The sequence below is a fragment of the Harmonia axyridis genome, chromosome 5 (genome assembly GCF_914767665.1).
Source record: "Harmonia axyridis chromosome 5, icHarAxyr1.1, whole genome shotgun sequence".
Lineage (NCBI taxonomy): Eukaryota > Metazoa > Arthropoda > Insecta > Coleoptera > Coccinellidae > Harmonia > Harmonia axyridis.
In genome coordinates this window covers 15,333,030-15,350,841 of record NC_059505.1, presented here as the reverse complement: position 1 = coordinate 15,350,841, position 17,812 = coordinate 15,333,030, and the positions used below count along the sequence as shown (strand labels likewise).

The 17,812-nt window shown below is 33.9% G+C and overlaps 1 protein-coding gene across 10 annotated transcripts in view; it reads left to right on the top strand.

The window, feature by feature from the left end:
• Window positions 1–17,812, top strand: part of LOC123680582 (cAMP-specific 3',5'-cyclic phosphodiesterase) — a 447,060-nt gene that overhangs the window by 100,302 nt on the left and 328,946 nt on the right. For 2 of the 10 annotated variants that reach the window (XM_045618545.1, XM_045618546.1), the window contains exons 2-3: window positions 13,186–14,086; window positions 16,285–16,335. The exons of 4 other annotated variants lie outside the window; for them this stretch is intronic. In XM_045618545.1, the coding sequence (XP_045474501.1) occupies window positions 13,275–14,086; window positions 16,285–16,335 (863 nt within the window). In that variant the 5' untranslated portion in view covers window positions 13,186–13,274. Of the gene's footprint in view, window positions 1–9,206; window positions 9,233–13,185; window positions 14,087–16,284; window positions 16,336–17,812 lie in introns of those variants that run through there. 4 more of the 10 variants (XM_045618548.1, XM_045618547.1, XM_045618549.1 and 1 more) reach the window with 4 other exon arrangements.

Genomic DNA, 17,812 nt, shown 5'->3' with positions numbered 1-17,812 from the left:
CATAGAGAAAATACAATATATTTTACCGTCTTGGATAAAGGCGAAAATGCAAGCCAGGTGGCTGAAGATGTAACTAGTGTTTATGGTTCTGATACTGAAACATCCAATCACGCGCAATTTTGATTTTGTTGATTCCGTTCTAGTTATTTCGATTTCAAAGATGCACTAGAAGGCCAATTTTTCGAAAATGTTGATTAATTCATGGACATTGTCGTGTCCGACCGTCATGTAAGCACTGTTTCGATTACCCAAGAGCAATCGCTGCTGAATCGCAACAAAATCGACCCATTTTTTAAAAGATAGTTGATTGGTGATAAGAAATATATTTTTCATTGGTATTTCCCCAGATACTGGAATCTCATTTGTAACAGTCATATGAAGTATAAGAGGGCAGACCTCCAAGCACCGGTGAAGCGGCGAACGAGAGAAAAATTTTACATTATGTATTTTTCACTGCAACCTACGAATTTAATCTCGGCATTCGAGATCCCTACTTATCCTGAGAATTTCAAGTTCCTAGATCCCTCCGTCCGAAAGTTATCGTGTATACGGACGGACTGAATATAATTTGGGAACGGTTTCAGGAAACTCACTCCAACCTTCCAACTATTAAAATCTATCAGAATCGAAATTCGAGTTAACGCTAGCAAAAAATCGGTAATTATTAACTATCCAAATGCAAATTTAAAGACTCCAAAGGGATCGGAAAATCTCGTTGAACTCGAGGATACGGATTCAATCGAGCACATTGACATCCCGGAATCGAGGTCAGTGGCGTATCATTGGTCGGCGTTAGAAGAACACCCTGGTGGCTACTTGATCGTTATACAGGGAGTTGTATTTTATCATTCAAGAACAATCCCGGCACGAAATTCTAAAATTACAATTGTGACAAAATAATTGAAAGACCGGTTCGAAGAATGAGGGCTCAAATATGAGGTTTGTCGGAATAATAATTCTTTGCAAGAAAGAACCAGGCAGCAGCCTAATTGAAATATTGTAACCGGTTAATTTTCATGAATTTCCAGCATGACCTCCTGAACAACAATGTCTGGGTCCATCTCAATTCTATTACTAGTTTCGAGATACAGGGTGTCGAAGTTAGAAAATATTATAACATTTCATTGAAGTAACATCTTGAATGAAACACTTTTGTACGACGAATATTGCTTACCCATAGTTTAATAATTTTAGACTGGTTTCCAACGAAAATTATATTTTGAGTCAAACTTTATTCAAAATTGAATATTGTTCAAAAACTCGTAACTCGAGAACGAATCAATATATCTATGATCTTCTTCTGATATCTAATTATTAACTTTCAAATATTCTATGATCCGCTATGAGTATCGTATGAACCATAAAAATTATTGAAACAACGAAGTGTAATTTTTCGAATATTTCGAACAAAAACCAAGACATAGCGAAATATTTGAAACAGTCATTTTTCAGAAACGACCTGTAACTCGAGAACTTTTCGACAACTTTTGTGATAGCGGTCTCCCCTCTTAATATATTACTGTGTATAACTCAAAAACTGATCATAGCAAAACGACTAATGTTTGACATTATAATAGTGTACTCGAACTCAGGGTAATGCTAATGAAAAAACAATGGGAAATTCCACGGACAACTTTTTCAGTTAAGGTATGAATTATGAAATGAACGAATTTCATTTCGAATAAAGTTTGACCCACTCAGTATCTAACGATTATTTTCATCGAAACAGGTATAAAATCATTACACAATGGGTAAGCAATATTTGTTGCGCAAAAGTGTTTCATTCAAGATGTTTCCCTACGAGAAATGTTACTTTAAAAAAAAAAAACTTCGACACTCTGTATCTCAGAAACTAGTCATAGGATTGAGTCGACAAATAAACTTTGTTGTTTAGGAGGATATTCTGCAACATACTGAAAATTCAGGAAATTCGAAAAAGTGAAAATTTTTTCATTAGGCTACTGCCTGGCTCTTTTAATTTTTGCAAGACATCATTTTGGAGTCGTTTTCTGCTATTGTGTGTTTGTAATAATACACTTTGACAATTTTCGGTGCAACATTGCTCATGTTGAGTTACGACTAGCAGGAAATTGTCTGAAACTCACTGATGACGAAACCGTTCTAAAATTTGATTCTGTCCGTCCTTCCTTTCGATCGGCCGAATACACGATAACTTTCGAACGCAAGGACATAGATACTTGAAACTTGCAAGGTAGGTTTGGATCTCGAAGAGTTTTAAGTTTGTCAATGGGCCAATACGACTAGCGATTCCGAAGATCTGACAACAATGTCTATATTCCTGTTAATTTGCATTTGACTGTAGAATGATAGTTTATAGCCTCGTTCAAAATTTCATGTGAATCACGTAATTATAACAAGTGTTGGTATGAAAAAATATTTTCAAGCTCCATGTAAAATTGCATGCTGATAATATCAACGTATCCATAGAAAATTCGAGAAGAATATTGGAAAAAGGAATGTCCAATATTCCCAGGATCAAATACCTGATCTGAGTGATATTCTGCATTTGTATTTAAAGAATGACCGTGCCAAAAATCGTGTTGAAAGTATTATCACAACCATAGAAATTTCGAGTAGAATATCGAAAAGCAGAAACCTACTATCTCATTGACAACAAGTACTACAGAGTTGAAATTTTGCAAGTTCATGGAATAAGCTATTTCAAGCATCGTGCAAATTTGCATTTCAGTATTGATCTTAATTTAAGCAGAATTAGAAAAAACAATGAGGAAAGTCTGAAGCTTTGGAGCGTTTAATCTATCAAACGCCAATTTCGCCTGTGGATACCACATATTTCTCTATTGGTTCTGTTTTCCCAGGGCGCATTTGGCGCATGATTGAATGAGAGCTCAAAATATCCTGACTTCAGGCCAGTGCTTTCCTCATTTTCGAGTATTGATTTTTGTACCTTACGTTAATTTTAATATAGAACCATAATTGTCTCTCTGAAAATTTACATATACTTACATATAATGTTAAATGTTTGAATCAATACATACTCAAAATGATTAATATGAATCTATACTCGCAAAGTATATGGTTCAAAATAATAAAGTAAAATAAATCTATCATGAATTTAAAATGATGAAACGTATTTCCATTATGAGAATGGAACTTTCTATGATATAAATACGAAAAGGAGCCTAGAATAGGAAGCGCTCGAATTATCCTCATTATTGAAATCCGTGGAATACCTCTGGAGGAATCTCCAGATTCTCTCTTTTTCCTGTGATGCATTCCTTTGAAGTTATCAAAACTCCATTCGTTTAAGAAATATTTCTCTCACTGAATGCATCCAGAAAAGCGTTTATTATTCAAAATTCCTTGATGCTTTTGCGAATCTTGACTGTGTTGTAATTAATCCTATTTTCAATAAGGGAAACATTCTGTGGACCATTTTTTAATGTTCAGTGATTTATATTTCGACCCTTCTAGAGGTTTTTTTACTTTGCCACAACCGGCAGAGCACTGTTAATTTTGTACCCATCAGTAAATGATTTGATGGTTCACGTAACCATGAAATTTTTCTCTCAGCCGGGGGCTGAAAAAAGCCGTAAAAGTCGTATTAGGATGAAATTCGTTTCATATTGCCGGAAGTTCCTCTAGGTAATTAACAGAACTCCAGAATTAGATTACTTTTGGATAACGTCTTGATCCTTCGTAGGTGGCGCCCTAGAATCTTATATCAACTATACTTAATCATTCTACACTTTATGCAATGTTTCAATGGTTTCATCCTATACTTCACATACTATACAGAGTGTCTCGCTATGACTACTCTGAACATAAGGAGTGGGTAAATCAAAAATTATCCTTTTATGGAAAAATCCCATAATTAAAATTAATCGTTTTCTAGATCAATTTTTACTCCTCTCAATTTTTTCTGTGCTGTTCATATACTAATCAATAAATTTTCAATTTATATTTTCGAGTATAATATTATTGAATTATAACTCGAACTTTGACATTAAATAAAACCTCAGAAAAAGATATTTCCTCTAGAGTTTCGTAATTATACAGGGTGTCCCATAAGTGGCACGTCACAGTGACACCGGAGGTAGGTCAGCTAAAGAGGGACCTAACCAGCCTAACATGACCCCAGTAAAAGTTGCATGGTTTTCGAGTTATTACCAAATTACGTTTTTTAGTGAATTTTCACCTTTTTTAACATTGTCAGGGTCAGAATTCTGCTGGAAAGCTCTCGGAGCTTATTTTTTTTGTTGTAATGGAATCTTAAATAGTTATTTAAGATGACATGAGTATGATTCTGTCAAAAAGTTATGTGGATTTCCGTAAATTAATGGATAAATCTTGATTTCAATTGCTAGCAAAACGAGAACTTCGACTTTGGACACCTGCTGTGAAAAAAAAATCCTTGAAACAAAACGAGCAAGTAACATCAAAAAATTGGGCATTTTAGACAGATTTAGAAATGGTACAATACACGAATCTTATGCCCATAAAACTAGGTATTTTCATCATTTTACCGATGCCCTACTTAACTAAGTTGAAACTAGGAACCCCGCTATCAGGTAATTTTGCCGCTTGCTATGACATTACATTCGATACCGGGCTTTGTTATTATTTGTTAAAGTCACAATAGGGAAAAAGATGGATTAGGGGAAGCGAAAAAGGAATATTATTGAAAAAAAAGGTAAATTAATTAAAAACAGACTTAACTTTCGATTATTTATTTAATTCTTAAATCTAACTTACAGTAAATGTTCAAACTGTTTCCCTCGGACTCTAATGCATAAATGACACCGTTTTATAAAATTACGATTCAATTTTCTTAAACTAAAGTGTATGCAAAACCAATAAGAAGCGAGGAAGAATTGCGTGAACGCGTATTCGACGCATACCGGACCATATCGGAAATTAGTTTAAGAAAATTGAATCGTAATTTTATAAAACGGTGTCACATATGCATTAGAGTCCGAGGGAAACAGTTTGAACATTTACTGTAAGTTAGATTTAAGAATTAAATAAATAATCGAAAGTTAAGTCTGTTTTTAATTAATTTACCTTTTTTTCAATAATACCTATTCCTTTTCGCTTCCCCTAATCCATCTTTTTCCCTATTGTGACTTCAACAAATAATAACAAAGCCCGGTATCAAATGTAATGTCATAGCAAGAGGCAAAATTACCTGATAGCGGGGTTCCTAGTTTCAACTTAGTTAAGTAGGGCATCGGTAAAATGATGAAAATACCTAGTTTTATGGGCATAAGATTCGTGTATTGTACCATTTCTAAATCTGTCTAAAATGCCCAATTTTTTGATGTTACTTGCTCGTTTTGTTTCAAGGATTTTTTTTTCACAGCAGGTGTCCAAAGTCGAAGTTCTCGTTTTGCTAGCAATTGAAATCAAGATTTATCCATTAATTTACGGAAATCCACATAACTTTTTGACAGAATCATACTCATGTCATCTTAAATAACTATTTAAGATTCCATTACAACAAAAAAAATAAGCTTCGAGAGCTTTCCAGCAGAATTCTGACCCTGACAATGTTAAAAAAGGTGAAAATTCACTAAAAAACGTAATTTGGTAATAACTCGAACACCATGCAACTTTAACTGGGGTCATGTTAGGCTGGTTAGGTCCCTCTTTAGCTGACCTACCTCCGGTGTCACTGTGACGTGCCACTTATGGGACACCCTGTAGAGTGTATTTGAAAAATTTGGTGAAGAAAAATTCAATTTGCGCGTAATAATAATTTCTAGCTCAATCCAAAATTCAACACAAATAATACTTAACTCATTATGTATTTTTGTGGTAAGAGAATGTAAAATAATCAATGGAATATTCATGCAGAATTTCAGAAGAATCGTGTCCAAGGAAGTAATAGGCGCATCAATGAAGGAATGTTCAATGACATGCCAAGTTAATTTCATGTTAATATCATGTACATACACCAATTGTTCCTGAAAAAAAAAGCCTACAATGGTCAGATAAAGGAATTGCTTAGCTCTTCTTTATTAAAAATTAAAAATATTTTAGTCGAAGAGACCAAGACCCATATCATCATCAGATTCTTCAGGTTCTTCTTCCTTCTTTTTCTCTTCTTTAGCTGGGGCTGCTTCAGCGGCAGCAGCAGGAGCTGCAGCAGCTGCTCCACCAGCTTTTTCAAATAATCAATAATAACAATTATTTTTTTTATTTAATTATTTTATTGAGATGAATGATTGGGAAATTAACAATTTCTACTAGGTAATTCAAAAATATAGATCCGGAAAAAACTAGCAATATCTTTTATTTTGAGGTGAAATGAGCTAAGTTTCACCATTTCGAAATTATCATAAAAAAAAACATTGATGTTGGATGTATCAGTAGCTCATTCAACCTTTTTCTCGCCAAAATGGGATGAAATCATGAAAAAAAAGTCTTTCCAAGCTTCGAATAAATAAATAAATGACGTCTTTATTTCACAAAAGAAAATAGAGAAATACATGAACCTATCACCTAGCAGCGGAAGGCGAAGTCTAGCAGACTGCTATTCAAACTCAACCCTCCCCAAACCGGCAATGAGCTAGCATCCAACAAGTACATAATAATTAACAAGTCAGCAATATATACCTACATATAAAACAAAATATGAAATGTATACACAATGAGGACCCGAATCCCACAGCATGAAGATTACAACCATACACACCCTTGAAATAATATTCATCGATTATTGTTCACACAACAAATACTTTTTAACTTTATACTTGAACTTATTGATATTCAACAATTTGAACTCATTCGGTAGGGAGTTGTAAAATGTTATTGACTGAAAGATGAAACTTCTCTGAAATAAAGCCGTTTTATATATCGGCACTACAAATTTATCCTGAAAACTCTCGAATGAACGTTACTATGACGAACGAATCTCTTCCTGAGGAAATAATAGTTTATTATTTATCAAGAGTTGTAAGTAGCATATTACGCACAACTAGAAAAAGTTATGAACTGTATTCTTTTTTATAAAAATTTTAGCATATCCAGAAACTGCCAAATCGCGACACAATTACGTAACATAAAAGAGTTATTGGCCACGCGGGCTGTTTGTTATTTGTTTCCATGGCAACTACTAAAGGTTTATCTCATTGGTTATTCGCTGCGCAATTTACATTAAATATGCTACCGTATTGGTTGTTGATCGTGCTTTCTGTTTACGGTGAATCACAAAGTTTTACGTTGAACAGTACTTAAATAGACAGTTACATAGTAAGGGAGTTGATTTTCGTAATTTTCTGAGTGGAGAGTAGCAAAAAACATTTCTGAGTCTCCCTTCAAAGTGTTTTTGAATGTTGAAGAAGATTAATAATTTTCAATACTATTCACCAAAAAAAAAAATTAATAGAAAAGTATTAAATTCTACCCAAAATACAGAAAACACATGTTTTCATCGAAAAAATAACTCAAAACGGTTGTGGATATTTTTCATAGCCGATAGGGTATTATTTGGATCTGAATTCACCGTAAGTTTGACGTGATCTTTTTGGAAAACTATACAGGGTCCTGTAAAAGTGCGTTAGGCTTCCATAGCTGCCAAACCAGACGAATTTATTTGAAAAGCATTTCCTTTGTACTTTCAATTCTGAATCTCAGGAAATTATTTTCTGACATACAAGGTGTTACCAAATAAAATTATTCAACAAATGAGTGATTTTTTTAATGGAACTCCCCTCATATTTTTGCATATTTTCAATGCTCTTCAATACCTCTATCATGATGCAAAATATTAGGGATAATTTTCCAACGGTACGGATCTGCGAAATTTCGACGAAACAGTAGTTCAGTAAAAGCCCTTTACCGATTTACAGAAGCGATAGAAACATGAATTTGATCAGAATTTCTTTATAACTAAAGAATTTGCCTAGTTGTCGTCCTGAAATGATCAACCTGTCTTATACAGGGTGTCCTTTATCAATGTCCAAATATGAAGAATTTCAATTTTTTTTTCTCGATTTTTGCAAATGTAACAATCTGTATTTTTTTCCCTGATGATGTACACAGTTCAAAACCTCACATTTTTCAGAAGTAACCAACGGGTTATTTTCACTTCTGCGTCCAGCAGGCAAATCTGTTCTGCCGACCTACCAATCTCTACAGAGTCGCTGTTTTCAATGTCTCTTTCTCTATATGGAATAACAATCCCAAGTGTCGTGCTAATAGTTTCTTCAGGTCTATAGAGAATTGAAGCAGAATATCGAATATCATGATAATTGAGGAGAGCACATAAGTGAATTCAGGAGCTTTAGAGCGCAGAGCGTTTGTTCATGCATGCATCAATTGGATCAAATGCATCAACTGAAACCACATAACATATAGGTATATACATTGTATGTGGTCTGCAGGGGGCGCAGTTTGCTCATGAATTAATCATATCGACAAGAGCCCACATCAAACAGGAAGGTCGTACAAGCTAATAGAAAATAAATTATTTGACAGTATATGAAATGTTCTTCAATTCTTCGATGAGAAACCTGGATGAGAACCTAGAAAATAAATTACTAATGAATACAAAAAGTTATTGGATCAAATAAAAAATTGTCTGCATGCCAATACCTTGTAATTAATACACAGACAATAAAACCATTATTTCGAATTAAATTTTATATTCAATAACTTTTTCTGACGCTGAATCACATCACCCATTTACACTTGAATATTTTTGCATATAATTATTTTTTAATTCTTAGCAGTTATACTCAGCTAGTTTCAATATCCAAGAATCGATGTAATCCTGATAAATATTCATGAATAATTTGCATTTCATTTAATGCAACAATAATTAATAGATTGTTTTAAGAGTAGCAGAATGTTTAGGTATTGTCGAACATTCGCATCGAAAAGTTTGACAGAGAAAATCACTACTTATCACATTTGTTTCGGACTTTTAGATGGGTATTGCAATAATAACATATACAATTCTCGTACAGTAACTGGTTCCCTCTTTGATTCCATCGTCTCATTAACGAGATCAGTATCTCCATTAAGGTTAACAATCTCCGATTGCCTTATACGTAGTCCAGGAGCCGGCAGACCACAGATGTAGATTTGCCTGTTCTGCATCCGCATAATTCTTACATGGCACGCTTGAATTACCGCGTATTCCACCTTACAAGGTCATTACTGTCTCATTCAGTATGAGGTAACTAACTGTAAACAGTGTTCACCGGTCAAGTGCTAAAATCCAGCTGACCAGCATGTTCAGACGGTATGTAGTTTTTGTCCTTGTTGAGATTGAATTTGGTAGTCGAGAACGTAAATTATCATGATAAAGGGACTTTAAATTGAGTCAACATAGAGTGCACGCTGTGTATATAGGAAGTTATGCAACTCCGTGTTTCGAAGTCGTTGAATTCCGAATTGGAATTGGCTTGGGCGGATAGTTTATGTACTTGATGACTTCATCCTCCATTATAATGTATCTTATGCGATTATATCTTCATTAGGGACATCCATTTTGTAGTTTCAGATTATAACTTGACCTTCATGATAATGGATAACCAGGAAATTAGTGGTTGTCTAATGGATTATTGGGAATATCATAACCCTAAGAAAGGGCATAGTTTTTCAAGAATCACTTCCGATTGAGGTACTATCATGTTTTCAAATTTTTTGTTCACAATTGAAGCACCTTGGGTTAGACATTGACAAAATTTACTGAATTGAGGAAGTTCAGACATTTTGAAACTGTTTCAGAAGTTTTCATTTGTTTTTAACCATTTTTTAAATATGAAAAATCTGAATGTTTACTCACATATCTGAATAATTTTTCTGCCCATTCATTCATGCGTTCAACAATTTCAGTTGAAAATTTATTTTTAATTTCTTCAAAATTAATACACTCAAAAAATTACGAAAATGAATTTCAGTAAGGAGTATGGTCTCCTCGACTTGACAACGCCTTTGCATACTTTCGATCAGATTGTTGAAGTAGCCTTGATCAATTTCTCTCCAGAGTTGCGGTAGAAGCCGTCCGAGTTCTCGAAGCGTATGAGGAGGTGGTTGGTGAGAACGTGAAGCTCTTTGTAGCTGATCCTAAGCATGTTAAATGGGATTGAGGTCTGGCGACCGAGGGGGCTAGGCCAACTGCGGAATACCATGGGTTTCCAGAGCTTCATCGACAATCCTCGTAGGATGAGGTGGCGCATTATCGTCCAAAAATAAGAAATTTGGCTCAATAGCAGCATGAAACAAAGGAATGATATTGTCAATGACCTACTCTATGTAAATCTGCGCATTCATGGTAGCATCAAGCACCAACAATTCTGTACGTCCGGTGAAACAATACCTTCCTAAACATTTATTCTACCACAACCGAACGGATGAACTTCCTGAACCGAACTGTGATTTCTGGGCACCAGAGGATGGGTCCAAATCTCCATTTGACCTCCATCGCCATTACCGAATTCAATTCGTGGCTGACTAAATTATGAATTTGTAGCCAATTTCGAGTTTGCACTTCTTTCGAAAAAACTAATCATCTCTGGATCTGGAATTTCAAATTTTGTTCTGTAGAAGCAAATTATACTCCAAATTGAACAAGCAGTTCGATATTGCTTCGTAAAATATCCCTTAGGGACTAGGGTAGGCATGCAAAATTTCGTTGAATTCAAGCATTTTTATGGAAGCTATTGCATAAAAATGATTTTTTCTTGTAAACTTCAACACCCTGTATCTCTCTTAGGGATCGAGATAGAGGTATATAATATACATTTTTCCGAATCAGGACAATGAGGAGAATATCCCATTAAATTTTTAACGATTAAGACTGATACACCCTGTATATTAGGTGAATAATTTATTATTATGCATTCTGGAAAAACGAAAAAAAGACCAACAATAACCCACATAGCCTGATCACTTTTCAATTATAAAATCATGATCTGCCTATGCCGGATAGCGTTGTTCTTTTTTTCTGAAATGCAAAATAATGAATTATTCACCTAATACTTGAATGTTTTGTCAATATTTAACGAAAGTTGCTTCAATTGTAAACAAAACAAGAAAAGTAACCATTCGAAAATTCATTTCGAGTCAACATAATTGATAACATGCAAAAGTTTAAAACCCAATGTTACGCGTCCTGCCAGGTGACCTGACAAATCACTCGATACTTGTACAGACAAAATAGCGAATACAAAATAAATGTTAACTACTGGTCCGAGTGAACTGCGTTTACTAATCTGAATAACACATTTGTCTGCATCCCTCTGAAAGGCCATTCAATCTGGATTTTATTTGGTTCAACGCATTCCACTGAAGGGATCAAACGTAAGCTAATTTCAATGGTGGTCAACATGGCAATATATGGCATAGCTACCTGTTTTCATGCTTTCCTCTCAATTCCATTTCTTCTCCTTCATTATTTTTTGTTTTTTTTTTCGATAAGTGTTAATCGGAATAACCAATTTCCAATACCATTTTTGGAAAAGTTCATAGAGAAAACTTCTCATTGTCTTAGAAGATGAATTTTGTGTTCTATGCGTTCTACATCTATACATATACAGGATGTCCAGGAAAATGTAGAAAATCTCTCGGATTCATATAAAACATAAAAAAATATGATGACAAGTTCATTTTTTTCCTAGCGGCCCTCCTTACGGAGATACGGCCTCCTAAATGACGTCACTCGAAATCCATTTTAGTGTAATAAATTTCAAACTACTCAATATAATTCAAAGAAAATTTGATATGATGAACAGTAGTAGGGACCTCGTAAAATACTGTCCTTAAATTTAAATTAGCTCTTTCAGTTTACCAGGGGTGGACTAGGTTGTACATTTTAATGCTTACATTTTCAACACCCTGTATGATAAGGAGTAGTATAAAACCAATTTGGATAGTTTGAACATTAAGCTGAAAAAAGGGAACTCCTGTTTATCGTAGATAAAATGAACCGTTTTCGAAAAACAAAAAAACAAAGGAATTATTTTTTATTTTTATTGAAAAGAATCATGAATTCTATTTGTTTTTGTCAGTGTGATACGAAAGTTATTCAAGGCACAAAAAGTTCTATTTTATGTTATTAAATCCGACAAAATTACAAAGAGTCCGCCCCTGGTAAACTAAAAGAGCTAATTTAAATTTGAAGGCATTATTTTGAAAGGTCCTACTGTATTTTACAGTATGTTCAAAAGGTACTACTGTTCATCATATCCAATATTCCTTAAATTATATCAAGTAGATGGAAATAAAGGAAAATGAAGATTACACAAAAGAAGTTACAGAGCCCGTGAGGAGTATCGAATGAAATATCAACGCTCCTTTTGCTTCTCTTAATTTCCAATCAGCTCATTTCTGATATTATTGTCATTGTTGTCGGTGAGTTTATCTATATGGGGGAACTGAAGGGTATGTTTATTTCATTTCTTTAAATTGAATTTTATACTAGGCGGATCTGATGTTACGCAAATATTCATTCTGCATTGATATTGACATTGCTGTTATACATCTGCAAGCAGAATTTTCAATCGGTATCTGTATATCTGAAAGATGCTGTCACTGCAAATTCAAGACAATTCGCATAGACTGAAACAGTATACATACAGGGAGTTTGATACATTTTTATGAAATACATTCAATCAGTATAATACTTGAATACTTCCAAAGATTTTTTCATGGAAATTTTAAGGATTAAGTCCTGAACAATGACCAATATGCGGTTCTAGTTGATAATCGGTAGCACAGATTCCGATGAGAAAATTAAATTTGAAACACCCTGAACAGAGTGGTTCAAGATGGTACTCATTCTTCTCTTTCGAGTAACCGATTTTTCGAGGAAAATAAAGAACTGAATACCAAATTTTCGTATTTCCTTTTATTCTCTATATATGAAATACAACATTTTCAGACATAGCGCCGAAATTATTCAGAGATTATATATTTTTTGCCAAATGAATTTTTTGAGTTCACCCGTGGATGATATAATATAATAATAATAATGAACATTTCTTATTGAATTGAATCTTGGGTGTGATAGATGCCAAATAACTTCGAAAATATCATCTGGTTGATTGCGCCCCTAACAGCAGTTATATCAATTTTTGAACTCTCAGGGAATGAGATTGAAACTTTACATCAAATCGCCTTCTGATATTCCAGTAATGATATTAGTATCAAACGTAAGTCCTTCACCGATTCAATTCCAATGTTTATATTCAGCTCCAGACCACATCGCAATGCTTAGTGTTTTATGATGACTATAAAAATAACTAAAAAGAACTCAATTTTTTGCAATCGAGACATCGAATATGGAAGAAGAAGAAGAAGATACCACCATTCTATCTAAAACTTCCTCTACCGCAACACTTACTCAACAGAGCCTAAGCAGAACTTCAACACAGACCTTTACATCGGTTCATCAAGAAATCAAGCAACCGGAGAACTATCCACAATGTCAGATTGTTATGCACCAAGCCAGTGGGGATTCCCAAGAATCAGATTCAATGGAATCATCAATTTCAGTTTCCAACAAAGTGTCACCTAAGTATTCCATCCTTTCAAAATCTCCACATAGCAGCTCGTCACAAGAAGATTATGAACCGGAAATGAGATCAAATAGAGGGAGGTATCTCTCTGCAACCATAAAAACCGAAGCTGCGAGAAGTATGGAGAGCCTAAGAGCACCACATAGACCTTTTTTATCGTCTAGTGAAAGAGATATGAGAAAAGTTTTTTCTGAAAGCGTTGAGACCAAATCATTAGAGAATATCGATAAAGAAGTTAGGCTGAAGAGATATGCTGTCTCCGGGGAGGGTTCATCCCTGCTGATGGGTTCAGACGAGATCATTAGTGCAGAGAAACGACGTGGTCTATGGAGTGGTAAAGCAAGAGTACCTCAACATCTGAGTCTCCCCCCTCCTGCTGGCTATCTCAACCTCAGTCCAGGAGATAGGAAACTCACCATCCTGAGCCCACATTCGCCACACAGATTGGGGGATTTATTTCACATCTCGCAGACCACGCTGAAGACACGCAGGAAAAAAGCCATGGTGCTTCCTAGGTTGGTAATACCCAGAAGTGATTCAGATATTAGTGAGATGTATTCCGAACAAGGCCTTGAGTAAGTAACTCACAGCTTTGTATTTGCAATCTCGTCGAAGATACAAGAACTATTCTGTATCAATTAGGATCAATCAGTCACAATTCTCATAAAGAAATCTGGTTATTCATTTAATCTCGTAACTTGAGTAGTACCTATTTCTGCTTTTGTCTGAAATGCAATTAGTATAATAATTCATAGTTTTTATTTTGTATAATTCTGATATTATCACTACTTGACAAATTAAATCTCACAATCTGAATATGAAGGAGTTGTGGATAAAAATTGTTATGAACTTCATCTTTACGGACTAATTCAATTGAAAAATTTTTCATTTTTCCTAATGAAGATGTGATCAAATTAAAATAAACGTGAATCTTACGAAACCACTTCGTAATTTCAAATTTTTTTTTGACCATAATTTCAAGCTTTTTGCTTAGCATTTTTTGCCTTCCAATTGTGGGAGATACTGCGGTTCTGCTAGCTCACGTTAAGCTGGCGAAACTTAACAGCTCATCGATTTTTGATGGACAATCTGATTACAAAACAATTTCATGCTTATTTTAGGTTCACGTTTGAACCCACTGCCAAAAATGTAAAACTGAACTACTCTGGACGAATCTACTTGGAAATAATTTAAAGCTTCACTCATGCTAATTTAATAATTCATTACGAAATTTTTTGATCCTTGAAAGCATTGAAATCCGCAGTACTTCGATAGCCCTTGAAAGAGATTAATAAATTAGCCTGAATAGAGCCTAAAACTATTACTTGAGTGAATTGGTTTTGAGGAATTTTCTTGTGGTTGGGTTTTGATGCCTTAACGGTAAAGATACAATTCTCACAATTGGAAAGCAAAAAATTTTGCAATATAGTGATAAGTTATACTAAAAAAGAAAAAAGTTCCAAAGTGATTATTCTAACTTTACGAAGGAAAAATTAAATTGAAAATTGAATGAAACTTTCATCAATATAGTTCGGTTATATTTAGAAACACATTCAAATTTTCGTAACGAGATCGAATAGATAAACTAATTTTCTGATTATATCTCCGAATTATACAGGGTGTATCTGAATAACACCGAAAAAATTTAAGGGGGGAAGGGGGGAATTTGCGATTAATATTAAGAAGGGTATTTGGCATAAATTCTTTTGAAAAACCTCCCCCTGGAAAAGTTACACCCCTCCACAGATCAAAATTTTAATAAATATTATAATTGTAATGTCGATGGTCGACAGGTTTTTGTTCATTGTTTGTGAAATATTGTTTTAGTTGTGAAACTCTAAGCCTAGTAGAATCATGATTCGTTTGGCTCTTGTTCGATGACATGCTATTTAACATGAGCTTTCAATACATTTATATTTTACTTGTATATGCCCAAGTTTTCTAAGGAACTTGTAGAGATGAAAATGTTAGTAAATAAATTGGGCTTTCCAGCCATGATTCTTTAAAAATTTCCATTCGAAAAAAAGTTGTAACAAAAAATATTTTAGGGGTGCACTATTTCAACCCCTTAAAAGCATACTTTCGAATTGAAAAAATTCCGAAATGTGTAGTTTTATTAACAAATAATATTTACCAAGATTCGTGTCTTTAGCTCAACTATTTGATTTGGAAGGGTGTAACTTTTTTGGGGGAGATTTTTCGAAAAATGTCCTTGATTTTCAACACAGAATCACCCCTTAAATTTTTCTGTGATATTCAGATACACCCTGTATGGTATCATGAAGATATGAAAGAAAAGTTCGTTCTAGATTCAGTTCATGAACCGATTTCTAATTTGTAACATCCCATCAGTTGCAGGTCTTAAATACTAATTTTAAGTGCCTTTGGACTCACTGAACTCTTCTCTTATTTGATGCCACATTTCGCTAATGTTCGAAATATGAGGTTGAAGTAGAAATAGGTACTAATCAATTTCATTCAATCTTTAAATATATCAATCAACATAGAGTCATAACCATTTCAATTCACTACAACTGATTTTTTTTATTTTTCAAAGAAAATATACAATTCTAACTTGGCGAAAATGGATCTTGATTATGAGTAAAACTCAGTAAAATACTTCAGATTCTGCTCATATTCATTTAGTTCATCCAAATTGTTTCATCACAAAATGACATTTTTGCTATTCAAAATTTGCTTAGCCATCAGGTTTCATAATTATATCAGAAGAGAGTAGGCCGAATCTTTCTCAACAAGAATCTCGAATTTTCAGGTATCGTATGTGCATGTCAGCTGAAACAAGATTCTCAAGGAGACATATAAGGTTATAATTTTAATTTTTTTTCTGTGACGCTGTTTTCGTATGTCAAAGAATAGCAAGCGACCAATAGATATTTTTCTATTTCCTCTAACATCCTCACCTCTCTCTCCTCTCCACAAATCTGATTCCTGAACGATTTCAATAACTTCATATTCTTTAGTCCGAAAAATCCCTTTGACGCTCCGGAAATAACATGTTATAGCTTCACTGATATTTCTAAAGCGTTTCTGAAACACCTGTTCAAGAAAAGTCGCTTGCTGTTTCTGAATTAATGTCTTGAGACTCAGCTTGTTTTTCAAGTAGTATACTAACCAATTTAGGTTTATTACTACTAATAAATTTTATTTGGAATCGTTAAGAGATAAGAAAGCATTTCAATCTATCCTGGAATTTTCTCCGTTTCCATTTTGAAATGTGTCAATACCAATAGATTTTCTAATCGAGAAAAACCTTTCGTTCGTCGTCCAGAGCTCTTCTCGGATACTAAGTAATTTTCATGAAATGTTTCGTTCAATTTCTTCAACTAATCAAAAGATGGTTATTTTTTAGAAGGAATTATTTCGTTTGGGCGTAATGCTTGTAATGTTACAAAGTTTAATTTAGACTGGGTGAATTGTTTTCATGATTATGGTGGCAAAATCTAATGTTCTTCATCGACAAAAAAGTGTTGGTTAATAAAAACATTACTTCTGTTAATAGTATGTTATATGAAATTTTTCTTCAATATTAAATTTTTGACAATTCGCAATAATGAGACTTTTATTAAGAATGAAAAAGATACATCGATCTCAGAATATTGTGTAGGTAGGAATAACTCTCGGAAAAACTTAACATTATTGGTAAGTATTTTATTTAATATGTCTTTCATTAATAGCTCTACATGCTTTCAGTGTGAATACAGGACACGTTGAATAATCTGAATAAGTGCTGAAATATGTATCAAGTCCATTGTCTATTCCTTTATGATTTACAGAGTGTGTATTTCATCAAATGCTTTCAACCGGCCTAATTTATTTACAATTCGCAATAATGAGACTTTAATTAAGAATGCAAAAGATACATCGATCTCAGAATATTGTGTAGTATAGCAAGGATAATGTTCTGGGATAATGACCAATATTTAGTTCTAGTTAATGAGCAATAGCTCAAACCCATACTCAGAAAATTATATTTTGAATGTTTCGTCTAGTAAAACACGCTATATGTCTATTTTTTCAAAACAACTTTTCTCACCACGGAATTATATTGAATAATAATCTATCAAACAAGCCTATTCAACCCACATTACATATCGAGTACACTTCAAATTAGTGTAATTTGGCGAGTTCTCATACAATGACCAAGATTTCTGAAAAGTTTTCATTGAGGGCACTTGGCAAGATGTTATTCTTATCCTATACCATGGCAGTCAATTATTTTCATGACATTTATTTCGAACCAAATTTCGAATGTAATATTAAAGACTTATACAGGGTGTCCC